Genomic DNA, 26,941 nt, shown 5'->3' on the forward strand with positions numbered 1-26,941 from the left:
AGATTGAGACTTCCAGGCATCAGCTACGAGGTGTATTTTGCTTTTAAGTAATTCTTATCGGCTCCATCGTAGCCCAGGTTAATGTCCCCAGGAATTCCACCCTCCTTGCATTCTCAAACTTTTCCCTTTCTTAGTTCAGTTCAATTTAAACTATTCTCTGAATGCAGCTCCGTGTCTGAAGAAACGTGGTGTACAAGAAGGAGTAAAAGCTAGCTGTGACCAGGGAGACACCCCGAGAGGCAGGCCTGCGAAGTTGTGGGCTGGACCTAAGGGCCAGGCTTCGTCCTCCAATCAGGCGCTCTCCTCCCCGCGGGCGGGAATCTTCCGGCGCGACCCCTTCTCCCGGGGGCGGGGCCTGCCGCTCCGGCTCCCGCCTCCCCGGCTGCGCGCGGCGGCGGGTCGTGGTCACGAGAGCGCGGCGCGGCGGGGGAGGGGCCCTGATTTCCGGGCGGCGGAAGGAGACGCGGTCGCGTGAGAGGACGAGGCGATTTGAAGACACGCTCCGGGAGCGACAGGCTGCGGCCGGCGGCGCACGCTGTCGCTCGTTCGGCTTCTGCTCGCACGCTCTTCCCCTCGGCCTCCGCGCCCGGCCGCGGCAGGGCCTTCAGGTGAGAGGCCACTTCCCGTCGGGCAGGGCCCTACCGGGGCTAGGGACGGCGCGCGGGGCCGTCGCTCTCCGGTCCGCGGCCCAGGCGGACAGGGCCGGTTGTGGCCGCTGTGCGCCCCTCCCGGCCCCGGGCCGTGGCGCGCCGTTGGAGCTCGGCCTGGCTGCGGAGCGGGGCCGTGCGGGGGCGGGGCGCCTCGCGCGGGCATTTGAAGCGTTTCAAGTGACTGGGCGGGTTCGCGGGTTCCGAGTCTGAGAGTTTTAGGTCTGTGTGTGGGGATCGGCCCCCCTTACTCGACTGCGGCCCTGACCGGCGTTCACAGGAGTAGAAGGAGGGATAGTTGCCTAAAACCCACGGGGTCTTCACTTCTGGCACTCAAGACCGAGAACGTGGGGTGGGGCTGAACGGTCGCCTCCTTATTCGCCCTCCCGCCGCCCGGGTGTGCAGTTAAGCGACCTGTGCCGAGCAGAACCGGAGCACCAGTTGTGTGGAGTCCCCTCTGCCTGGGGCATTTGCTTCGGGGAAGTCGGGTGCCTCCGACTGGCCTCTCGGTGGAGTTTGGGTCGGGGTTGGAGAGGAGATTGTCAAAGGCCCAGTGCAGTGTGCTTGCGCTCTCCTTGACTTTTTTGGGAAAAGAAGTTAGAAATGAGGAAGGGTAGTGAGGTGTCAGGCAAACTAGGTGGAATTCGGTGCCGTTGAATTTTAATAGCCATGAACTGCCTTTAGTTGAAATTAACAGAAAAGGCCTGCAGTAGGAATATATGGAATTAAAGCCCGATAGTTTAAAAACTATTGGGGCTCACATATCTAAGAGACCCAGTGATATGAGTTCAGTCCTTGAGGTCAGAGTTCCTACTTTATACTCAAAACCAGCTACTCTGAAAGCGGCTTAGTAGAACTGTTTGACTTCTGTGCTATGAAATTCTTTCTTTTAGGTGAAAATAACAGAAACTTGTAGTAGAACTTTCAAAGTTCCTAATGTAAAAATGTGATCTACATAGAAATAATCTTGCCAGTTTTAAAAGTCAAGGAAGGGCAATGAGCCCTCCTAATTGTCCTATCGAAGGCAGAACATTTGTGTGACTAATACAAAATGACGGATAACATGGCATGAACTTGACAGTAATCTCTGTGTTAGAGATCAGTCAGGTAGTTAATGGCTAAAGAGAGCCAAGAGGATTGGTGTGGGTGGGGGTAAGAGGGTTAATTTTTCAGAATGTCCTGTACCATTTATTTTCATCCCTGGTACCAGCTAGTAATTATAGGAAAAGCTCAAAGATTGTGCTTGCTTAATAAGTGAAAACCGGTTTTGTATTAAAAGAGGCCAGGTGAGTATCCAGGCCATCCTTTTTTTTCTTCTTCTTCTTTTTTTTGTCTTTTTGTGACCGGCTGCACCGTGCTCAGCCAGTGAGCGCACCGGCCATCCTCCGAACCCGCGGCGCGAGCGCTGCTGCACTCCCAGCGCTGCACTCTCTCGAGCGCGCCATGGGGTCGGCCCGGGCCATCTCTTTAGTCTTCCTTTCCTTACCCATTGTTTTTTTCAGACTGAAGTAACTAGAGATGTGGGTGGGATGAAAACTTGGGATTGGGATAAATGAAATAAGGCAAACCATTTTGATTCCAGTGTGTATAACATACAGTAGGTTTTGCAGAGCTCAGTCCTGTGAGTGAATTCCTCTTCAACTCTATTTTTTTTTATGTTTTAAAAGATGATCAGTAAGGGGATCTTAACCCTTGACTTGGTGTTGTCAGCACCACACTGTCCCAAGTGAGCCACCGGCCCAGCCCCTCTTCAACTCTCTAGTGAAGGATTGACTTAAAAACCTTTCTGAGCCACATCTTTCAAATGGGTTTAGTACCAGTTTCTTCACATGGTATTGTGGGATTGAGTGGTAATGTATGTAATGCATCTGATATTGTGCTTGGTATGCACTGGTCCAGAGACTTCAAGAACACATACGTGTTTGTGCTTATTGCATATATAATTAGCAATGTGTCAGGCACAGTTTTGAGTGTTTTACAAGCATGAATTCATTTACTCCTTATTTGACCTACCTCATAACAACTATGTGAGGTAGATATTGTTGTTATCCCTATTTTATAGGTAGAAACTAGGGCACTGTGGATAAGTACAGCTAGGAAGGGGCAAAGTCTGGATCAGAACCTAATCAGTATGGTTCTAGAATTGGCTCTTGATCTGTGTAGCCACATCCTAGCTCATGGGGATTTTATAATGTAGTAAAACCCTGCAGTGAAGTGAATTTGGATATAATTCAGATTATATCCTTGAACTCGAGGCTGGAACTTGAGCTGCGCAGTCTTGCACCAGACATTTTATTAATCTTGCAGTAATGCAGGCTTTCGTTTTAACTCATTTTTTTTTTTTTGTACCAACAGGTATAGCATTGTGACTTTTTATAGTTAGGCACAGGATAATTCTGATAGACCAGGAGAAGTTTCATTTGTTCCAAAGGTAGTTACTTACTCAACTGTAGTGGAAGTCAGAATTCATTATTTTTGTGGCATGTGGAAAGGCTTCAAGAAGAGTTGAACTGGTACCAGGTGGGAGAGACTGTTTTTTAGATAGAGATTAGCTTGTGGGAAGGTAAAGCTGGAGAGGATGAATGGGGCCACATTTGGAAGGACCTAATATATTCTGCTAAGGAGTTTTTACTATGTGAGAGGAGTAAGAACAACTGAAAGCTCCTGAGCCTTGGTTAGATCTTTGTTTAGAAAGAGCTCTGTGGTGACTGTGGCCAGTAGTCTAGAGAGTAGACACTAGAGACGAGGCAAGAATACCAGTGGGGAAACTATTGAATAGTCTAGGGTAGATATAAAGGACTTCTTTAAAGTAGTGGTCTGGGAATGGACCGTCTTTACGCAGATCAAAGATGCCCTGTGTAAGGAAGATTTGGATTTAAGTTGAAGTAATGTGGTGAGAGGGAGGGGTGCAAGGTGACATGGTGATGCCTGCATTATTTCTTATGATAGTGGCCTACCTGGTCTTTGTTCCTTATTCCTCTGTTACATTGTATTTCCTTTCAAGCTGCTTTTTATCCTAGTTTTATTCTTTTTTCTTTTGGGTACTGTTTCCTGTTTATATCTAGTCTAGCTTTTCCTGGTATTCAGAATGCTGGATCTTCACTTTGCCTATACCAAGCCCATGCCCTACTCTTGACTTTCCTTGCTCATGAAATGCCTAGTACTCTCCTTGCTGCATATTTGAATCTTCCTCATTGTTTAGGCATTTACATTCATGAAACTTTTCCTGTTATAAGCTACATTTATTAATAACATTGATTTTCAAATTTTGCTTTCTTTTGCTAGAGGTTCCGCAGGGGACTGTAGGAACTACAAGCTTCCCAGCAGATACAGGGTATATCTGTAGCAAGTGTGCCAAAGAAAAAAAAATCATTTCGGAAGGTCTACACTTAGCATGTTGCTTGACAGAGGGTTCCATGGCTCAGAAAATCTTGCAAAACCCGTGGCAAGACTGTTGCCTATTGTTAATGACTCCCCTCAGTATTTCTTGACTCAGCTTACTTTTTGCATTTCTTAACAGTGTTTTCTATTGAATATTTTGATCCTTTGACATAATCACTGTAGGCCTTGATTCTTGAGTATGTTTGAAATAAGTGTTAGAGTAATGTAAGTGTAGGAAAATAGCTTTTTTATTATCGTTTATTCTTGTCTTTATCCATTGTTTTTAAATTAATTTTTTTCGTTATAGCATTCAAGAATGACCAAAAAAAGAAAACGCCAAGATGATTTCCAAAAAGTAAAACTAAAAGTTGGTAAAAAGAAGCCCAAGATAGAAAATGCTATTGCAACAAACTTTAAAACAAAGACGATACATCTGCCTGAGCAACTCAAAGAGGATGGAACACTTCCAACAAACAATAGAAAACTTAACATAAAGGTAAGTCATGAATTGTGTTTTGGTAAAGTGAGATTTTTTTGAAATCATGTAGAATGTTATGTTTTTGTGAAAAGTTGTTTTAACTCTTAGAGCAAATGGCTTGCCTAGAGTCATAGGGTTTAGTGATGGATAATGTTTAGAGTTCATCTGTTACCTATATCTGATCTTATACCTGCATCTTTCCCACCTCCTCCAGAAAGATTTGCTAAACTAAACCCATAATGATTTTTCCCTAGAATACTTATGTGATGATATATCATCTGGAAATAATTCTTATGTTTAACTTTTTAATGTGTCAAGCTTTTGATAAACATTTTACCAGCTGTTTTTATAGCTAATTAAGATAAGATCCTGTTTTACTCATTTTTGAACCCATACATAGCACATAGCTTATTATAGGTTCCTGTTGAATGCTTGAAGTCAGTTGAAGTTTGACCAGTAGTTTTGCTTAAAAAATTTTTAACAGCTTTATGGAGATATAATTTACACGTAATAAAATTCACTCTTTTTAAAGAATATAGTTCAATGGTTTTTAGTGCATTTACAGAGTTATGTTATTATCACCATAATCAATTTTAGAACATTTTAGTTACTGTAGAAAGAAACGCTGTATCCATTGGAAGTCACTCCATTCCATTCTCCTAGCGTTAGGTGACGCAAATCGACTTTCTATCTCTACAGATTTGCTTATTCTGGACATTGCATGTAAATGCAATCATATATAATACATGGTGTTTTGTTACTGATCTTTCACTTAGCATAATGTTTTTGAGGTTCATCCATGTTGAGGCATGTATCAGAACAGTATTTCATTCCTTTGTATTGTCATACAGTATCCCATTGTGTGGTTATGTCACATTTTGTTGATCACCCATCAGTTGATGGACGTATGGCTTCCACTTTTTGGCTCTTATATAATACTGTTATGAACATTTGTGTATAGTACAAGTCTTTGTAAAGATATGCATTTTCTAGTTTTGGTTTTTAAGCTCTGAGGGTTAAATAATACCAGAAAGGTATTTGAAGTTATGTTTTTTTTTTTTTGAAAGTTATGTACATTATGCCAGAAATAAAATTGTTAAGTAGTGTGCTTTGAATAAAACACACACCTTCCGAAAGACAATTTAAAATAGGCAGAAAGGGCCTGTTAAATTAAAAGTATGTAAATGAACATACTGTAATGTTTACCGTTTGGTTTATAGTTGGTCTTCAGTAAATGGTGCTGATTGCTGTCACTTTAAATCATAGAGTGCCTAAGTCTGCGTTCAGGTTAATGTAAAAACGAGAAAATTCTAACTGAAAATTATGTAACATTATTAAGATAAAAATATTTTAAAGATAAAACTGTGATCTGATCTTAATAAAAGCTAAATAATGTTTAAAATACTTATTGAGGTAGTTTTTCCATGGAGTGTTAGTGTATTAGCATAATTTTAGTTAGCATCTTTATTTGAAAATAATAGAATGTGTATGTGTATGTACCTAAAATGTGTATTTTTATTTATAGGATTTGCTGTCATAGATGCATCACTACAATGCTGGGGTTAAACAAAGTGCTCTTCTTGGACTTAAAGACCTTTTGTCTCAGTACCCATTTATAATTGATGCACACCTTTCAAACTGACTGCTGTGTTTACAGATAAAGATGCTAATGTACGATTAACAGCAGTTCAGCTTCTTCAGTTCCTGGCCCCCAAAATACGAGCTGAACAAATTTCTCCATTTTTTCCTTTGGTAAGTGCCCATCTCTCTAGTGCCATGACTCACATTACTGAAGGTATTCAGGAGGACTCTTTAAAACTTTTGGACATTCTGCTGGAACAGTACCCAGCTCTAATTACTGACCATAGCAGTATATTGCTTAAGAATTTTGTAGAACTTATTTCTCATCAGCAGCTGTCCAAAGGACTGGTAAATAGAGACAGATTCCAGTCCTGGATACTTTCTGTAAATCCTAATCGGAGACTCACTTCTCAGCAATGGAGGCTGAAAGTCTTAGTGAGACTCAGTCAATTCCTTCAGGCCTTGGCAGATGGATCCAGTAGTTTGAGAGAAAGTGAAGGACTTCAGGAACAAAAAGAAAATCCCCATGCCACTAGCAACTCCATTTTTATCAACTGGAAGGAACATGCCAACGACCAGCAACACATCCAGGTTTATGAAAATGGGGGTTCACAGCCAAATGTCAGTTCACAGTTCAGGCTACGGTAAGAAGGATTTCAGTTATGTCCACACTCAGTTTTCCTATTTTGAATTATAACTGCTGACCATTGATGGCTAATGATGGGAAGATATGCAGTTGTATTTCGTAGTTTTCATATAGTTACTCATGATTTGATTTGGTTTACTGATGGGAGGAGTCATTTGAAAGCATATTAATTTATTCATTTCTAGCAGAGCCTAATGAGAAATAAAACTTGATGATCTCTGTTGGCTTTGTCATCTTAGAATTTCATTTTTCTTTCTAGTCTTGATTAATGTAATTATTAGTTTATGGAACTTCATTTTAGTGGTATTTTGTATTTAAGATTTAAATTAAGCAAGGGATAATAAATATTTTTTAAGCATTAATCTTTTTCTTCATTCTTTCCCTTCCTTATTAGGTACCTGGTTGGAGGAGGCAGTGTGGATGAAGGCCTGTCATCTACAGAAAACCTGAAAGGATTTATTGAGATAATAATTCCATTGTTAATTGAGTGCTGGATTGAAGCTGTGCCTCCACAACTATCTGCTTCTGTTGGAAATGGTATAGAACGAGAACCTCTACAGGTTATGCAGCAAGTTCTTAACATTATTTCCCTTCTGTGGAAACTCTCTAAACAACATGATGAAACCCATAAATTGGTGAGAACTAATGGGTTCTTTATTTTCTTAGTAATGCCTTTTATCATAAATGGGAAGATTAGAAATCAGCTTATTACTACTAATTGGTTATGCATTTTCCAAAAAATACCCAGAGTTGAACTATAAACTTGTTTCTTTTGCACAAAACTACAAGTTAGTTTTTAGAGACAAATTAGTGAGAGATTATTATCTGAATATATTTAATGAATTTTTTTTTAAGTGAAATGGATAACTGAATATACCTGATTTCATTTGTTTTTATTAGGTGTAATTCACAGTAGAGTTGCAGTGTATTGCTTATGGCAGGTTGATTATGTCAAGGTATTCTAGTTTCTGAAAGTCTGTTGTATTATTAAAACAGTTGCTTATTAAGTAGTCTCTTCCACTTTGTACCCCATTGCCATATTTAGCAGAAATGGAGCAAACTAAATGGGTAGTTAGCCCTGAATTGTTTTAAGTATGCTGTAGTGAATGTAGTACTTGCCATGCTTTTGCTGTGCAACTAAGGAAGAACAAACTGTAAGATTAAAGTGTTGCTAAATTAATATGGTAGCACACTTTAAAAGATCAGCTGCTGGAGCAAGACTTCAAAGATTGAAGCATCTGGTTTATAGAAGAATTCTGCATGGACTTTTGACTAGGCAAGTGTGAATTCTTGAGGTGGCCTTTGTACAGATAAAACTGAGAATGCGGTGTTTTTTTTTTTTTTTTTTTTAATTCTTTTTATTTCATGCTGAAGTTTAGAATGAGTCAGAAGGCTGCATAAACTGACTAGGGATAAATTAAATAGTATTTGATAATCTCGCAAAGCTTTATGGAATTGTATTAAGGTGAGTGTTTCTTTTAAGAGCTTTCTCTGTTGCTAATAATCCATGACCCATCATCTGTAAGGACGTTTTTTGAGTTGTTTTTCCAAACAGGGTAGCATTTTGTTTAATAGTTTTGAGCCTTTCTGTCTTTTGATTCATTGCACAAACTGGCAAAAAAAAATTAGTCATGATTAGGGGTATAGTATGTGATTTGGAGAAAGTAAAGCTTGATTTTCATATGGCAGTTGGTTTGTGATTAGGCTAGTAATAATCTGTACAGCTTCTTAGAAAAGTATATGTTAATCTGCAATCTTGAATTGGTCTATTTTCATCTGAAAGGCTAAGATAGAAAATAAAAGTAATGATATTCAACATGGACTTTGAGTACCAGCCTTTTCTTTGTTTTTAGAGAGCCAAGAAATAAAAATTCCAAGCCTCTTTGGTGTTTGGTGACATATGAGCACGAGTAAACTTTTCGTACTGCTTTGGTAGTTGTATTTGTATTTAGATAGGATAGTAGGACCAAAATAACAAATCTGCAAATTTATTAATTGTACTAGTTTTGGATTATCTATTACTATTTTGATAACACTGACAAAGGATCTGCTTTAATTTTACGGATATTTAAAATAGTATGCTTTAGATCTATTTTGTGTTCTTATAACATGGCTACATTTTTTTAGCAGTTCCTTAACATAGGCTACTAAGTTTAAAGACTGTATAGACTGTTGAAGACCAGAATACTGCATTGAGATACGGTTTAAAACTGAAATGACTGGAGTGGGAAGGTGGTTAATTCAGATAGGAATAATATTTGAAAGCATCTGCTGGTAGAATTCTCTAGTTTACCTTAGCAGATTTGTTATGCTGAACTGTAATAACTTGATAAAATAAGAACCATTATCTTAGAGACAAAGTATAAAAATGTATGTTAGCCATACATAATGCCGTTAAAGTGCATGTTAATTAATTTATTTTTTACCACTTGCACTGTTAGTTTCTCTCTCATTCACCTTTATTTGTAGATTGTTAGTTAAGATATTGGGTGACCTATAACAGCTTAATCTTTTTTTAATTTCCAGTATTGTTTCCTTCCTTCCCTCCTCTCTCCCTCCCTCCCTCCCTTCCTTCCCTCCTCCCTCCCTCCCTTCATTCCTTCCTTCCTAAGTTTTTGATATTTATTAGAAAGCATTTTTTTTAATTGACACAATAATTGAACATGTGTATGGGATACTGTGTGATATTTCAATACATGTGTACAATATGTAATGATCTTAATTCAGTCAGTCAACATATCCATTACCTCAAACATTTATCATTTCCTTGTATTGGGAACATTCAAAATCTTCTTTTGTAGCTCATTGAAAGTATATACAATAAATTGTTACTTACAGTTACCCTACAGTGCTATACAGAGCACTAGATCTTATCCATCCTTTCTAGCTATCATTTTGCATCTGTTAGTCAACCTCTTCCTAGTCTCTCTCCTCACTCCCCTTTTCTGCGTCTGGTAATCACTATTCTACTTTCTGTGTATAAGCAATCAACTTTCTTATCTTCCACATAGAGCAAGAACATGCTGTATTTCTCTTTCTGTTCCTGGCTTATTTCACTTAAAATAATGTTCTCCAAGCTCATCTGTGTTGCAACGGTTTAATCTTTAGGAGGAACAGAATGGCATTTCTTGGCCTTAAAAGTGAATCACACACCACAGGCTGGATTGTAACTTTTTCCTCAAAACCTATAGGTTTTTCTGTTGATAAATTGGCATCCGGGTTAGGTACACAGTTCTAAAACCACTAATTACTTTTAAGTGTTGGTGCTGTTTAATGCATTTAGTTTACTAGTATTTGCAACATATCTGAGAAATTTCATTTGTATTCAACTAGTTTTTTTTTTAAACCTTTGTAGTAATTTCAAACTTTGATCCTTGGTTTGAAAAAAAATCTCAAGGTATATTGAATGTTATTTGCAGTGGTTGAATACCCGGATCCTTACTGAGATTGCTTATTTCTGATATACTGTGTGTATACTTAATGTGTAGCTAGTTTCTAAAATGAAAATACAATTTAACATTAACTTTTTAATTCGCTTTGGCTTTCGGGGTCCTGGGTGTCAGGGTCACAATTGTAGTTATGCACTCTAAAATTTTTGTTTTGCCTTAACTTTGTATTTTAATGCTGGGCTTACTTGCTACTTTTTTGCTGTATGTCTCATTGCTGTTATCCTTTTCCCATGAGGATTAGAATTTGCAACTAAACACAGACAGATGCATTCATGCTTCTTGAGGCATTTATTCTAAGATTTGTTGGGCATCTATAAATGTGGCTACTTAATTACAATTTAAAATGCAATTCCTCAGTCACAAGTGTTCGATAGCTACATGTGGGCAGAGGCGACTGTATTGGACAGCACAGATAGAAAACAGTTTCATCATTTCAAAAAGGCCTTTTGAATAGTGTTGTTCTAGGCTCTGGATGTAGAGATAAACAGATTGATAGATGCTTGCTCTCATGTTTACCTTCTAGTGGGACTGATAGACAGTAAGCAAATGTATACTGTTGGTACTAGGAAGAAAGATGAAAGTAAAGCAGGGTGTAAAGACAGCGTGTGTCGGAACAGAGTGAGAGGGAGTTTAGATAGTTTGTTATGAAACGCACTCTGAGGGGTAAGACATTTGAATGTCACCGAATGAAGTGAAAGAGCGAGTCTTGCGAAGGTTTGTGGGAAGAACATCCTAGGCATAGGGAACAGCAAGTATAAAGGCCCTGAGGTGAGAACAAGTTTGGCATATTTGAGGAAAGGCAGGAAAGCCTGTGCAAATGAGGTGCTAGGAGAATGGTAGAAAGTGAAGGAGAAAAAGAGTAGTGACAGTATGGCCAGATCATGTGGTTCTCTGTGGTCTCTGGTAAGGAGGTTGGATTTTAACTTGAGTGCGGTGGACATTGGAGGGTTTTGAGCAGAAGAGTGGCATGATCTGCATTATGTTTATTGAACTTTAATATGTTGAGTTTACAAAAGTAGAACACTCATTGACTCCCTTGTGCTTACTGTCCAGCTCTAGTAACCATCATTTCATGGATGACCAGTTTGCCCTACATATATGTACACCTATTCTCTTTTCCCCTTTCTGTATCATTTTGAAGCATGATTTATGTTTTAAAATATCACTGTGGCTGCTGTGTGGAGAACTGACTTTTGGGGGATAAGAAGAGAAGCAGGGAGATAAGTTAGGAGGCTATTGCAGTAATCCAGGTAAGAGATGGTAGCTTGGAGTAGAATGGTAGCTAGTGGTTGAAGTGATGAGAAGTAACTGGATCCAGGTAAAGCCAACAGCACTGCTGGTGTGCATAGTGAAGGAAAAAGGAGTTAAGGACAATGCATGTGTTAAGGTCCAGATGGCAAGGTGACTGTTGATAGGGAGAGTTTGGTTTTATTCATGTTAAGTTTTAAAATGCCTGTTCGACGTTCAAGAGGAGATATCAGGGTACAAGATACAAATGTACATAGAATCTGGAGTCAGGCAGAAATGGTACAAGGATTGATATCTGGGTAAATCCAAACATTTAGAAGTCAGGGAGAATAGAAGAATCTTGTAAAGGTTACTAAGAAGGAAAAACAATTGAACTTTAGGGTGACCAGCTGTTTTAGCATCTCAAGTTCCACCTCCTAAGAAACCACTCAGTCTCTTGCAAAATGGGATAGTTGATGACCCTGGATAGAAGGGAATAAGAGTGTTATGATCTGGAATTAGAAAGACAGTGTTCAAGTAGGAGGGAATGATAAAATTACTAATATTTCTGAAGCATTTTGGGAAGTGTATTGCTTTGTGAAAGTGTTAAATATCTTTAATGTGAAATAATGGATTTGCTGAGGAATAGAGTTAGGGTATAAATAGACCACCAGGTATAAGACTTTCTTAAGTATTTTATAAACATTGCATCAATGGTCCAAATTCAGAATTTTCTTAAATCTCATGTACTCTCCCTTTTTTTCCTCTTAAACAGCAGATAAAATTCAAGTAAAAGTAATTATTAAGCACCAAAAGGATCTGCAGATGAAAATTATGTGCAGTAATAGTTCATTTTAATTTTAACATTTATTTACAGATCACTGGCAAAAGATGTATTGTAATGAAACATGTATAGTTGAATAGCAATAAGTTTTCAAATTTCTGCTTAAACTTTCGTTGGTTATTTCACATTATTTTTTCTTGTAGATTTTATAATCTTTGCTTATTTTAATAGGAATCATGGCTTTGAAAGAATTACCTCAGTGATTTTGAACACCATTTTATGAGCCATTTTCCATATGCCTTAAAAGAAATAACCAAGCACAGAAGGAAAGAGACAAATGAAAGGTATTGTGATTCTTTTCCACTGTATAGGTTTGAAAAGCTTTTTAAACAAATTATCAGTAAGTAATTAGTCTTAATATGGAACTTTCTAAACTGTGAGGCATTTATATCTAGATTTTGTGAAAATACAAGTAGCAGTAGTATGGCTGATCTTGAACAAGTCACTTTAAGCCTTGGGACTAACAGGTTTTTGATTTTTTTAAAAAAAATTAAACAGTGTTTTGTGCTACAAGAATGTATCAAATTACATAAATATTAATTTAGTAAACGTTGCTGAGGTGGGGGGATTTATTTGGGTGAGACACTATGTAATTATTGCATCTCTAAGTGAGATAGTATTTTGAAGGTCATCTAATTCTGCTCTCATTTATACATGAGGAAATTGGTATGACATTAATATCAGTATCCTGAAAGAAGAGGGATAATTGGAGAATAATCAGAAAGAGATGGGTGATAGATTAAAATATGGAGTTAAAAGAAAAAGTAAGCCTGAAAATTATTTAAAATGTCCACCTCAAGTGAGAGCAGATAAATGTGAGAACAAATGATGTGATAAAGTATGACAAACAGGTACAAGCTAGAACACTTAAAACTGTAGTTCGCCCAAGTGAACAAACACTTGCAAGGGATCTTACAGTCTGTCAAAACGTTCTTAAATATACCAAAGAATCATTAAGCTCTTTGAGCAGGTTTCAAAGGATATGCTTAGAAGTGATAAGGCTGTTATAGGCATATGGTTTTTTCATTCATTCACTAAATATTTATTTTGGTTGCTTTCTATGAACAAAGTATCATGGTAGAGGTAATCAGATGTCTCAAGGTATACTCGCTCTCCTAAGCAGTTTCGTTCTGAATTGTAAGAAAGTGTGTCAGGAGGCAGAAAACACACCAGTGACTTTTTTAACAGAGAATTTAATATAAAGAATTGTGAACTGAAAAACCAAAATGACAGAAGGGAACAGTAAGATATTTTGGAGGTAGCAACTGAGGAGGCAGCTACTATCTCTAGAACTGGGGGAACAAAGAGAGGAATGGCAGAAGCTTGGAGAAGGGAGACAAAACTCTGACCTCTGAGGAGTGGGTGCTGCTCGGTTGGTGCTCGTGTCTTGAGCTCAGAAGTGGGGCCCAATGGGACTGAGGCCCAGAACGCTGCAGAGGGGGCTCTGGCTAGCTGGTGCTGGTGTTTCTTAGGGGATGGTTCTGTTTCTGTGTCAGAAAAACTGCAAATTGGAGTAAACTGTGGCTACTAGAATGTGCTGCTAATGGCCTAAAGAAGATCTGCCGGTCGATACTGGCAGCAATAGGAAGCAAAAAAATAGGATGGGAGAGTGTCTCATCTTCCTACAGCTTTGTAGTCTCTTTTTACCATTATTGGCAGATCCCAATGAGAAGCAGCTGCAAAGGAAAAAAATGTGGCTCACAGAGTCCGAGCACCAGGATGACAAAGCCAAGCGTAAAGTGTGGGTTTGAAGCTGAGAAACAATAGCTCAGTAACTGACAGGAGAAGTGAATTTACATATTTGAAACAAGGCAGTATATAAGTATCATTAGAACTGTATAATTAAGTGCTATAGGAATTCATAGGAAGAGACAGATCCCTTGTTAGGATAAACAGACAAAGCTATATTGAAGAGTAGTATTTGACTGGATGTAGTGGATATGATTTCAGCAGGCAGGAATGCAAGGGATGAGAGACTATACTAACTGGAGTAGACAGCATACAGGAGAGCTGTAGGATTAGGTAAGGATGGAGAGCATGGACCTGGGTCAAAGCTGGTTTCTGCTTGTCACTGGCCTTAATGCTCAAAGTAATTTCTTATTTCTGGAGTTTATTTATCTTTTAGCCTTGATCCTTTTGGCATTGAAGAATTTTGGTTGGGTTAGAATTGTTGTTTTAGGAAGAGTAATTTAGGGAATTTCTGGAGTTGAGGTGACAGAGTCAAACAGAGAGATAAAATCCTGACATCTTGCTCAAGAAAATTTTCCCCCACGTACAATTTTCTTATTAGAGCAAAAGTTTTTATCCATGGGTAAGCTTCAGAAAGTCCTTGAACTCTTGAAATAATGATATAGAATTGTATATTTGTGTATTTTTTCTGGTAAGGGGTTTTATATATAATTTTTATCAAAATGAGATTAAATAATGGGTAGAATATTTGGAATTTAGTAGACCATTAAATTATCCAAGAGTATGTTGTTGTACCATTATTTAACACATGTATTAGACATTTAATATGTACAAGGCACTTTCTGTACTAGGTGGTGAGCATTTATTCATTTATTTTTACATTTTAAAAATCAGCTTTATTGAAGTATAACTTATGTACAATTAAATGCACCCATTGTAAGTGAGCAGTTTGGCAAGCATATATACTCCAATTACTATGCCAAGATATAGACCTTTTCCTTATCCTAAATTACCACATGCTTATCTTTAGTCAATCTTCCACATCTCTTGCTACCCCAGGCATCCGCAATCTGATTTCTAACACTATAGGTTAGTATTTAGTTTTAGAACTTCATATAAATTTTTTTTTAAAAGCATACTGTGTATAATATTTTGTCCCTGGCTTCTTTCAGTAGTCTTTCTGAGATTCATTCACATTCTTGCATGTAACAGTAGTTTGTTCTTTTATATTGCTGTATAGGATTCCATTGTATAAATCTACTACAATGGTCTTATCCATTGTCCATCAAATTCATTTTTGTTTTTTTTGTAAAGAAAACAAAATTTATTGCTTACAGTTTCAGAAACTAGTAAGTCCAAAGTGCAAGAAACACATCTGGTGAGGGTCTTGTCCTGGTGGGGACTACAGCAACTCAGGGAATCACATTGTGAAATGGTGGAGCAGAGAGAGTAACTGCCTTGTGCTGTGCTTTTTGTTTCCCTTTTGACTCAGTTTTTATTTATTTATTTTTTGTATATATGATTTTATTTATTTTTTTATTGGTTATGAATATTCATAGAGTACAAAGCAAATTGTCACCACTCGTGCCTAAGATGTGATGGCCAGGTCCATACTGGCAGCTTGCCTATTACCACAAATTGTGATTATACCCTGCGTCCCCCACCCAGTTATCCCCCCAATTATCCCTAACCTCCCTCCCCATCCCCCTTTGTATCCTTAGGTAATGTTCTCTCCCTCTGCAAGTCCAACACACCACTGTGGTCTTTCTTTCCTTCCTTCTTTCTCTCTTAGCTCCCACATATGAGTGAGTACATATGGTATTTATCCCTCTGTGCTTTGCTTATTTCACTCAACGTAAGTTTCTCCAAGCTCATCCATGTTGTTGCAAATGGGAGAATTTTGTTCTTGTTTTATGGCAGAGTAAGTATTCTATGGTGTATATATAAGGTGGTGAGCATTTAGTGGTAAAGGAAATAGGCAGGGTGCCAGTTCTCATGGAGTATAGTTTAATGAGGGAGACATACTTATTTCTCTGATTCTTTAATCAGTGACTGACTGATAAATATAATGAAGGAAGAGTTTACGGTATATACATAAGGAGGCGGTCCTGATCTTTCAAGGGGGAGGAGGGTCCTAGGGAAGGCTACTGTGATGAAGTGACATTTGTCTCAAGATATAAAAGGTAAAAAAAGGAGTTAACTTGAGGAGGTTGAGATGGAGAATTGTAGGCTTTTTAGCAAACATGGATTGCTGGTATAATTAACTTATTCTTCATCGGGTTCCTCCAGTGGTTATTTTTTGGCACTATAGGCTGCTCTTGTTAGTGCATTGAATACTTAGTACATACCAATACAGATCATAGTTAGGGAAGCCAACAATAGTCTAGGCCAGTGGCCTTCACACTCATATTCATGTTCCCCCAGTATATTTTTAACTTCATGTCTAAATTTTTTCATCTCAGGTTGAAATAGAGAGTTGCAAATGATATAATTTATTTTGTTGTGGTAAAATATATATAACATTAACCATTTTAACTGCTTTTTTCCCCAGTATGCATAAGTATCATTCTTTTATTTATTTATTGAATTTTTTTTTTTAGCTTCTCAGTGTACATTGATTTTCGTGACCCTTTTACCCACTCATGAATTTGCCTATTCGTCATACCTCATGTTAAGTGGAATCTTATAGTATTTATCCTTTTGTGTATGAAATAATGTCTCTACAACAATGTTGTAACATGTATTGGAATTTCATTTTTTTTTTAACAGACTTTATTCTTTAGAGCAGTTCTAGGTTCACAGCAAAACTGAGCAGAAAGTACAGAGTTCCCATGTACTCTCTGTCCTGATCCATGCATAGCCTTTTTCACTATTAACACTGTGTAGCAGAGTAGTACGTTTGTTGCAGTCTGTGAACCTACATTGATACGTCATTATCACCAAAGTGATAATTTACATTAGAGTTACTCTTGGTGTTACACATTCTGTGAGTTTTGACAAGTGTATCCATCATTATAGTATCATACAGAATAGTTTCAGTGTTCTAAAAATCCCCTGTGCTATGCCTAGCTTTTTCATCCCTCCATCTCCTAACTCCTGGTAACCACTGATCTTTTTACTATCTCCATAAGTTTTGCCTTTAACAGAATGTCATATAGTTGGAATCATACAGTATGTAGCCTTTTCAGATTGGTTTCTTTCACTTAGTAATATTCATTTAAGGTTCTTCCATGTCACTTGTTGGCTTGATTATTTCTTTTTAGCGCTGAATAGTATTCCATTTTATATGTATGTATACCACATTTTGTTTATCCATTTGTCTACCAGTGGACATTTGGGTTGTTTCCACCTATTGACTATTGTGAGTAATGCAGCTATGAACATTGGTTTCCAAATATGTGTTCAAGTTTTTGCTTTTAATTTTTTTGTGTATATCAAAGGATGTAATTTTGGCATTACTGAAAATACCGACATCTAAAAAATTCAGGGTAGTTGAGTTGTCTTTAAGAACACTGCCTTTTTGGGCTCATAATTTATTGATTTAGATGATTATTCTGAGTTAATGCCGGTAAGTACAACTAGCATGAAAAGGTTTGTGAATAGATGCAGCTAAGTCTTGCCTTTGGCCTACAGATCAGTTTGTGAAAACAGTTAATTCACTGCTGACTAGAGAAGTCCATTAATTGGAAAGATTATTTTGTTTGCTGGGGAAATTTTAGTTTATTTTTTCAGAGGAATAGAGAGATTTGATTAATTTAGCAAGTTGAGGTTGATTGAATGGTGGTTGGGTTGTGAATTTATTGCAAAGTATGTTAGAAAGGCCAGATTTCCATTTATGGTAGTGATAGTTTCTTTTAAAAATATTTGTTTTTAAAATGTGAGCTGTATCAAATAATAAGTAAATAGAAGTTCAGACAGTATGCGAATGATTACGTTTTGGCAAATGTACTAACAAACAGATTTCTTTTGGGGGACCAGAGAACAGAATAAGCTGCAGAGAAAGATAGCCCAGTAGGGATTGAGTACTTCAGGAAGCAAAAATCAAAAAGGAAATTGATTTGCAGTTTCATCCACAGAAAAAAATCAGGACTTCCTGTCATTAAATCGAAGAGAAATATCTGTAAAGGCTAAAATGAAAGATCATCTAGAATAGCATTAAAAGGTTACATGGTAAAAAGAGGTTTGTTGGATGTATTGTATATAGAAAGTTTTCATAACTAGTTTAAATAAGGACTCCTTTGAAGATCTAGAATTGTTAAATCCATAAGGATTGTTATTACTTAGGGAGAACCTTATGATAAAGGAACAGAACAAATTAGGCTGGAGGTGGGAGGAAAACTCCCTGAGATTTTGTGTAAGCAGAAGACTTTTTTTTTTTAATGTGTATTTTATAAGCATTGTTGGTATTGTGAGACAGTTGATTACATTTAGCTAGTTTACTCTTATGACATTTATCTAAGGCAGTAGTTCTCAAAGTGTGGTCCTTGACCCCTGTGGACCACAAGGTAAGAACTACTTTCATAATTATATTAAGACGTTATTTGCCTTTTTGTTTTGTTTTGTTTTGACATTTGCACTGACAGTGCAAAAGCAATGGTGGGTAAAACTTGGTATGATAGCATGAATATAAGCAGCAGCACCAAACTGTACTAGTAGACACATTCTTCATTGCCATATACTCACAGTGTAAAAAAACAAGCCAGCTTCACTTAAAAATGTCCTTAACGAAGCAGTGAAAATTCTGATTTTATTAAGTTATGACCCTTGAAAACATGCATTTTTAATATTCTGTTTGATGGATGAATGGGAAGTGTACGTAAAGCGTTACTGCTGTATATCAAAGAACTACAGTTATCTCAAGAAAATAGCTTTGTGTGATTGTTCTACTTGTAAGTATTTTTTTGGAATGGACTCAATTTTAACCTAAAAATGACTGAGACAAACTCAGACTTGAGTGTTTTGGCAGACATTTTTTTCACAAAAATGAACAAAGTGGACCTCTCAATTCCAGGAAAACAACTGGTATTTGTTGCCAATGATAAAATTTGAGCTTTCAAGCAAAAATTGATATTTTGGAGAACTTCTTTCTACCACTATGAATTGTATCCTTACTTTTTCTCCCTTTCTGCTCTTCATTTTTTTTCATGTATCTCTGTCCATCGGGGATCATTAAGAATCTTCTGGAGCTTTTTTTTTTTGCATAAAAATATTTTTTTCTTTTGTATTTCTAAAGAATGTTTTAGTAGAGTATAATATTCTTGGTTTGGCAGTTATTTTCTTTGAGCACGCTTAAAATAACATTTTACTGTCTCCTGGTTTTCACTGCTGTTTAAGAAGTCAGTGACGAGCCTAACTGTTGATGCTTTTTAAAGTTACATGTTAGTTTTTTCCTCCTAAAATTTTTCTCCTTGTCCTTCGTTTTCTGCAGTTTCAGAATGATGTATCCTGGTGTGGTTTTCTTTCCTTTTTATTTATTCTCCTTACAATTCAGTAGACTTACTGAATCTAAGATCTTGAATCTTCAACAACATGTCTTTACTCAGTTCTGAAAAATTCTCATTATCTTTTAAAAAATTACTGCAGTACCATTTTCACTTTTAATGCTAATTTAGTATAGAAGAACACTTCAAAAAGTTTGTGTACTCTAATTTTAGGGATATTTACTGAATCCTCTCCTATTTTTCTTGTCTTTTCTTTATCTCTTATCTTCCAGTTTTTAATTCTTTAGTTGTGTCCAGTTGTAGGCAAACATAAATCCATTGAATTTTTTTCCTAATTTTTATTTTAGTTCTAGAATTTCTGTCCACTTGTTCCGTCATCATTTATTGAAAAGATGATCCCTTATCCATTGAATTGCCTGTGCTTCTTTGTCAAAGTTCAGTTGACTATATTTTTGTGGGTTTATTTTGGGACTCTCTGTTCCGTTAACTTATGAGTGTCTCTTCTTTCACCAATACCATGCTGTCTTGATTACTGTAGCTTTATAGTAAGCCTTGAAATGGAATAATGAGAGTCCTCCTGCTTTGTTCTGCTTCAGTCTTGTGTTGGGTATTCTGGATCTTTGACTGTATCATATAGACTTTACAATCAATTTGTCAATAACTACGAAACAGTTTGATGGAATTTTGATTAGTATCATGTTGAATCTATGGATCAAGTTGGAAAGAACTATTCCTTAAGCGACTAGGATGTTGTAGAACTGGAATTCGGTTTTATCTGAGCTGTTTATTTTATCCTGGGAGAGAAATCTTTAAGGATCCAGCTTAAAGTAGCGATAATATATCTTTGGCTGGCCTCGGGGCTTAGACTTTTGCCTTCCTTTCTCTGTGGAGCCACTGAAAGGTTACCTTAGTTTTGCAGCTTTTTCTTTGGAATTGGCAGTTGCCCACAAGACTAAATCTTGAGTGCCTGGAACTTGCTTTTTCCTCGGTTTGGGGGCCCAGTAAATGAATGTTCATTTTCTTGTTAGCTCTTTTGAGAGTGCTTTTGAGATTTTAAAAAAAAAACATGATTTCATCCAGCTTTTAGAGTTATTTTCAAAAGGAGGATTGGTTCTAACTACCTACACTACCAATACTGGAAATTGAAGTTTCACCAGAGACCTGCCTCCCTTATGGAATTAATGGTTGGTATATTTATTCTTTAAAATTTTTGTATAAATTCTTGGAGGATCAGAATGAACTCTCACACGTTTGAAGATGTCCATTGAGACCTTTCAGATAGTAATAGATTATGCTGTTCAAGATAAAGTTACGGTAGATCATGTAGAGCTCTTCCTGTGGGGAAGAAATGTTGCAAGTCTGTCCCAGTTTTTATTCTCTTTTCTTGATGAAAGAATTCCCAATTTTTAGCTGCATATATGGCTACACAAAGCAAAATCTATACTTCCCAGCTTCCTTTGTAGTTAGGAGCAGTTATGTGGGTAGTTTCTTTTAGATAGTTCAGACTTCTCCCATTATCAGACTTGTACATTGAGTTGTGTATGGGTCACCTCTGGCTGGATTTATGACACTTTAGCTCACATACCCAAGGTAGCATTTATTTCTAGATTGCTGTTTCTTTTTCATCATCATCGTTATCAACTTAGTCACCAGTGCTAGATCCCTTGACTCCTTCCTTTTCCATCATCCCCAAACTCACTCTTATATGTGTACATTTAAGCACATTTCAGGTCCAGGTAATTTTTATTCTTCCTAAATGCCCCACTTCTCCCAGTTCATACCAACAAAGACCCTGGTTCTTGCACCTGTCATCTCTTGCCTGGATTGCTAAAATAGCTGCACAACTGCTTCTTTGTTTATGGTCTCTAACTTGCATTTTTCCTTTTGCATCCACGGAATCATTCATCCGAAAGAAGTTCACAACCCTGTTACTCCCTTCCCTACAGAATTCATTTTAGTGTCTTTAGCCTTTGACTCTTTGTCATTTGGTCCCATTTTACCTTTCCAGGCCCATTTGTCATTTCTAGTCTTGCATTTGATGAAATGCAATTGACAGCGCCAACTTGACTTATCTTTTATTTTCCTTCTCATGTATTTGTGGTTTCTCTCTACTGTGTCCTGGCTTAAGCCTAATCTAGGATTCATCTTTTCCTTTAAATGGTTAGTTTGAGATATTTATGATTTTAGATAACTTTACATTTTTCAAAACATGACAGAAATAGGCTCTGTTGTTGAATATATCATAGTCTGAAATGAATATGTTCTAAGTTGCAAATTGTGTCTTTATAAGAATATTCTATTTGAGGTGTTTTGAAATTTCTTTCAAGCTTTGAAAGGCATGTTTTTTATTTGACTAGAATTAAAAAAACTGATTTTAATATGGAATTAAAAAATTAAGTTATTTCAGACCAGTGCTTACCTAGATAAGTCTCCTTCACACATGAGGAAATTGCGGCCAGGAGAAATTAGTGATTCTTTTAAGTCAAATGATTACTTAAAAGCAGAGCCAAGATCTACTGTGGTGTTCATCCAAATATAAGTATCTTCTATTTAAAAAGTCTCTAAGTGTGTTAGGGGTTTCAAGTCTTTTTATCTTTCAAATCTTCTGAGATTCTCGGGCATTTACCTTTTGTGTGAATAGCACTTCGTAGTGAACTGAGCAGTATACACTGTAATTCATGTCTTAACAACCTTCATTCCCTAATGGATGGTTTATTTCTAGAACTGTGGCCTAAACCTGGCCTATGCACCTGTCTTTGTGGCAATTTATCAATTCTAGAAGGAAATGTGTTTTATCCATTGATTGATTATTTTAAGTATTCTAAATGAAGCAGACACAGTTGATGTAACACTTTATAGATGTGTGTTTGTCTTTGTTTTTAGCACGAAGCATTGCACGATTGTCTCCAATAACATAGATCATCTCTTACTGAACTTAACACTGTCTGATATCATTTTCTCCCTGGCCAGTGCCTCAGCTTTGACGAAGGATTCCAGTTGGATAGAAACGATAAGGAAATTTGTGACAGAGACCCTTGAAGATGGTTTTAGGCTCAATAGTAAGCAGCTGAACAGATTGCTTGGTGTATCATGGAGGTTAATGCAGATACAACCAAACAGAGGTAGGTAATGCTGATTTGCCCTTATTTAAGAGAGGAGCTCTTATGCATGCCATTTAGGTTCTAGCTTTGAAATGATGACTTTCAAACATTCATGTAGTCAGGTTAATTACATTGAAGCCTTAAAAGGTAGCACTATCTGCTTGAACTCTGAAATTGTCTATGGCTTAGTAATTCTGTTTTCAGTGGTTGGTCCACTCTGAAGCAAATTGCTTAAGAGTTCTGCCTGTTGTTTTGCCCCCCATAGATTTGTTACCCCACTTCCCCTGGGTGATGGAGCCACAAAGGATTACTTAAAGCCTTTTTTTTTTTGAGCAGTGAGAAGCCCCAAAGTGGTTAACTTTCCCGGAATTTTTAAGCGAGAGGCATTCCTTTTTTGGGAAATTAACCCCATTTGGGTTTTTTTGCATTTATTTTCCAGACCAGGAAGAGAACATAGGTAGGGTTATAGTTTTACAATATAGACTGGTAACTTTTAGTCATCAGCACCGCACTCTACCGAGTGAGCCACGGGCCGGCCCTAGACTGGTAACTTTTAGTGAAACAAGGCAGATGACATTTTAGTAAGGCAATTAAGTGATTTATTAACAAACATTTTTTACAGCAATTTTTTTGGTATTTTTATAATTTAATTAGTAATCTATTTGTTTTTGAGCCAGCAACCTTGCTGTGCCACAAATTTTTATTTTACAGCAGAGACTTTATAGCTTGAGGAAAATTTTCTGTTTTTTGCAAGGTTAATATTTGAAACTGTAAGGCTTTGGAAAACCAGGCCCTGTGAAGTACATATGCTTTATAGTATATTCCACATCTCCCCCCATTTTATTTATTTTAAAAGAAAAAGCAAAAGTTACAGATTAGGTTGGCACAGTTAAGACAAAAGCATTTAAAGCAAAGTTGGTATTATTTAGCATAGCAAGTTTTTTTTAATTTACTCTAGGTGAGGACTGAGATGTTATTGTTTTTTAGGGCAGCTGCAGCAGCATTATTTTAGGTGCTGCGAATTGGGTGTAATTACCAATTGTTGAAACTCCGGAAAGGGATTTTGCTCCATATAATAGTTGATTCTGAGTTTAGAAAGTTTGTTAAACTGTTTAGGACATTACTGTTTTTAAAGCATTTAGTTTTTTGTAAAATTTTTGATTAATTACAAGTTTTTGTTTAAGAACAGGATGTTTTATTTAAGTTACAAACACCCTCTTTAAGGCCAGGAAAATTTAGAGAACTGCTTTTGTAGAGAAGACATTTTTCCCTTTTTGATTAAGGCATTTTTTATAAAAGCATTAATGATTAATATCTTGATTGAAAAGGTTTTACTTTTCTTTGTATAAATTTTTTGGTGTTGGGAAGGCTTTTTCCCAGGTGGGGATTGAAAGGAAAATTTTGGCTTACTTTTTTATAGTGATTTGTTTTACATTGGGGGGAAGATGAACAGCAGGATGAAGCAGCAGTTAGGCCAAATGTAGGCAACATGAAAGGGGTCAGAACTTGGAAGTGAGACCTGCTATTTTATATTTAAAGTTTTAAATTATATTTTGTTATAAGGAGAGAGTTAATTTTTATTAAACTTATAAAAATAGCCACATTGTTATAGTTAATGAGGGTATTTAAAGTTATTAAATTTGGGGGGATTAATAGGGAGAAAACAAATGCTTTCACTTTTGTTTTAAATGACATTTTACCAAACTGTTGTTAGTTATAGATAGCTTGAGAGAGAGACAGAGAGAGAGAGAGAGAGAGAGAGAGAGTTTTTTACATTTGAAAACATTAAGAGAACCAGCAGTGTTTTAAAATAAGGAAATTGTAGGGGCCGGCCCGTGGCTCTCCCAACTGGATAGCCCAGCTCTCCTAACTCCATGAGGAGATGCTTTGTTCCTTCTAAACACAGTTCCTCGTCGGCCGCTGCCAGGAGTAGGTCATCCACATACTGCAACAAAGTTACCTGTGGGTTAGCGGCCCGGAACATAGCCAAATCTTGGTGGAGGGCCTCATCAAAGATGGTGGGCGAGTTTTTGAACCCTTGGGGCAGGCGGGTCCAAGTGAGTTGCCCTGCTAGGCCAGTCTCTGCATCTCTCCACTCGAAAGTGAAGTACTCTTGACTTTTTGCAGTCAGTGGCAAACAGAAGTATGCATCTTTGAGATCCAGTACTGAGTACCAGGTCCTGTCTAGAGGTAAAGAACTTAAAAGATTATAGGGATTAGGGACGGTGGCCTGGAGATTGGCCACGCGTTTGTTTACCTCTTGGAGATCTTGGACCGGTCGGTAGTCATTAGTCCCAGGCTTTCGGACCGGCAGCAAGGGCGTGTTCCAGGCTGATTGACACTTCCGTAGGACTCCCAGCTGGAGCAAACGAGCAATGTGGGGTCTGCTGGCTTTGCGTGCGTCTCGGGACATTGGGTATTGTCGGACAGCTATAGGACTGGCTTGAGCCTTCAGCTCTACGTGGACGGGGGGCCTGTTTTTAGCCTTCCCTATCCCTGCTGTTTCTGCCCACGCCTGGGGGTAGTTTTCTAACCACCAATCCATCTGTCCAGTCTCCTGCCCTTGCATTTCAAACAATTGGTATTCATCTTCTAACCTGAGGGTTAGTATCTGCAGAGGCTTTCCTTGCCGATTTAGCCCCCGAGGTCCCTTGGGGTCAAAATAAATTTGAGCACCCATTTTGGTGAGCGGATCTCTTCCCAGCAGTGGGTAGGGGCACTCGGGAATGACTATGAACAAGTGGGATACCCGGCCCACGCCTAGGTCTACTAGTCCATGGGTACTGCTTGTACCCTGTAGCCCCTTGTACCCATGACTTTTTCCCGAGAAGAGGTCCGTTTGCTTGTAGCAATACTGAATTTTCGGCTCCAGGGTCTACTACGAACTGAGTAGGCTTCCCCTCCACTTTGAGAGTTACCCTGGGTTCGGGAAGGGGACCCAAACCCTGTCCCCCCTAATCACTGTCTTCCTGCAAGGCCAAGACTTTGGAGGCTTGAGGCTCTTTCTTTTTCCTGGGGCAGTTTCGAACCCAGTGTCCTCTCTCCTTACAGTACACACATTGATCCTTCGCCAGGGGTTCCTTTTTATTGCCTGGCACCATTTTATTGGGCTCCCTAGTCTCCCTAACTACAGTGGCCAGAAGTTTGTGACAATTTTTTTCTTGGCGCTTTTCTCTTTATTTCCTTTGCTTCTTCTGATTCTGGTATGATGAACCTTTTCAGCCACCTGCACTAATTCTCTTAATGACTTATCTTGCAACCCTTCCAGTCTCTGCAGTTTCTTCCTGATGTCCCTACTAGACTGGTCAATAAAAGCGACCGTCCCTGTAGCCTTATGCTCTTCACTACCAGGATCATACGGGGTGAACCGACGGAATGCCTCCATGAGTCTCTCCAGGAATGCTATTGGAGACTCATCGGGCCCCTGGGTTATCTCTCTTACATTAGTCAAATGGGTGGGGTGTTTTGCTGCCCCTCTGAGGCCTGCCATTAGAGCCTGGCAGTAGACCTTCAGGTGCTCCCTATCTTCCACCGAGTTGAAGTCCCAGTTTGGTCTGATTAACGGGAACCGTGCATCTATAACATCATGGAGGAGGGTAGGTCGCCCATCTTCTCCTGGCACATTCTTTCTTTTCTTTTTTTTTACCGTTCCAGCTTTATTAAAGAAAGATATCTGCTGGGCTGTGCTCAGCGTCACAAGGCCCAGGGCTGCCCTGGAAATGGGGGACAGCCAAGAAATATTGTGGGGTTTTTTTTGTCTTGTCTTTTTCGTGACCGGCACTCAGCCAGTGAATGCACCGGCCATTCCTATATAGGATCCGAACCCGTGGTGGGAGTGTCGCCGCACTCCCAGCGCCGCACTCTCCCTAGTGCGTCATGGGCTCGGCCCTCCTGGCACATTCTTTCGAGCTTCCAGGAGGATTTGTTGTCTCTCCTCGGTAGTGAACAGGACCTGTAGAAGCTGCTGGCAATCATCCCAGGTGGGCTGATGAGTAAATAGGAGAGATTCTACAAGGTTAGTGAGACCCTGGGGGTTTTCAGAGAAAGGGGGATTCTGAGATTTCCAATTGTAAAGATCGGAGGAAGAGAAAGGCCAGTACTGTAAGGGCTGGTTGCCCTCTTCATCAGCGGGGCCGTAAGCCCGCAGGGAGAAAATAGGAAGAGCATCTGGAGGGGCCGCTCGTTTACTGCGTGTCCCCTGAGCAGGCCCTCCCTCGGATTCATTTTCTGGTGGTGCGGACGGCCGGGCTGCCTGTGATCGGAAAGAAGGGGGAGGGGGATCAGAAAGAAGCCAGTCTGGGTCGGTGGACGGCAGGACCTCGGTTTCTTTTTTACTTCTTGGAGAGCAAACACAGCCATTGGACCTGTTAAGGGAACAAAGGGACTGACCCACGGAGGAGGATCCGTGACTAAATCTTCCCAGACAATGATATAAGATGTCTGGTCTAGGAGATTTT

The 26,941-nt window shown here is 38.4% G+C and overlaps 1 protein-coding gene across 5 annotated transcripts in view; it reads left to right on the top strand.

Moving 5' to 3' along the window:
• Nucleotides 1–513: 513 nt before the first annotated feature.
• Nucleotides 514–26,941, top strand: part of LOC134386038 (tripartite motif-containing protein 75-like) — a 50,082-nt gene continuing 23,654 nt past the window's right edge. For 2 of the 5 annotated variants that reach the window (XM_063107953.1, XM_063107952.1), the window contains exons 1-6: nt 514–608; nt 4,336–4,524; nt 6,032–6,258; nt 7,128–7,368; nt 12,425–12,537; nt 22,354–22,505. Coding sequence is in view for 1 of the 5 variants with exons in the window: in XM_063107956.1 (XP_062964026.1) it covers nt 12,473–12,537 (65 nt within the window). In the remaining 4 variants the exon portion in view is untranslated. The remainder of the gene's footprint in view (nt 609–4,335; nt 4,525–6,031; nt 6,259–7,127; nt 7,369–12,424; nt 12,538–22,353; nt 22,506–26,941) is intronic. The other 3 variants (XM_063107954.1, XM_063107956.1, XM_063107955.1) reach the window with 3 other exon arrangements.

This window comes from Cynocephalus volans, chromosome 9 (assembly GCF_027409185.1).
Source record: "Cynocephalus volans isolate mCynVol1 chromosome 9, mCynVol1.pri, whole genome shotgun sequence".
Taxonomy (NCBI): Eukaryota; Metazoa; Chordata; class Mammalia; order Dermoptera; family Cynocephalidae; genus Cynocephalus; species Cynocephalus volans.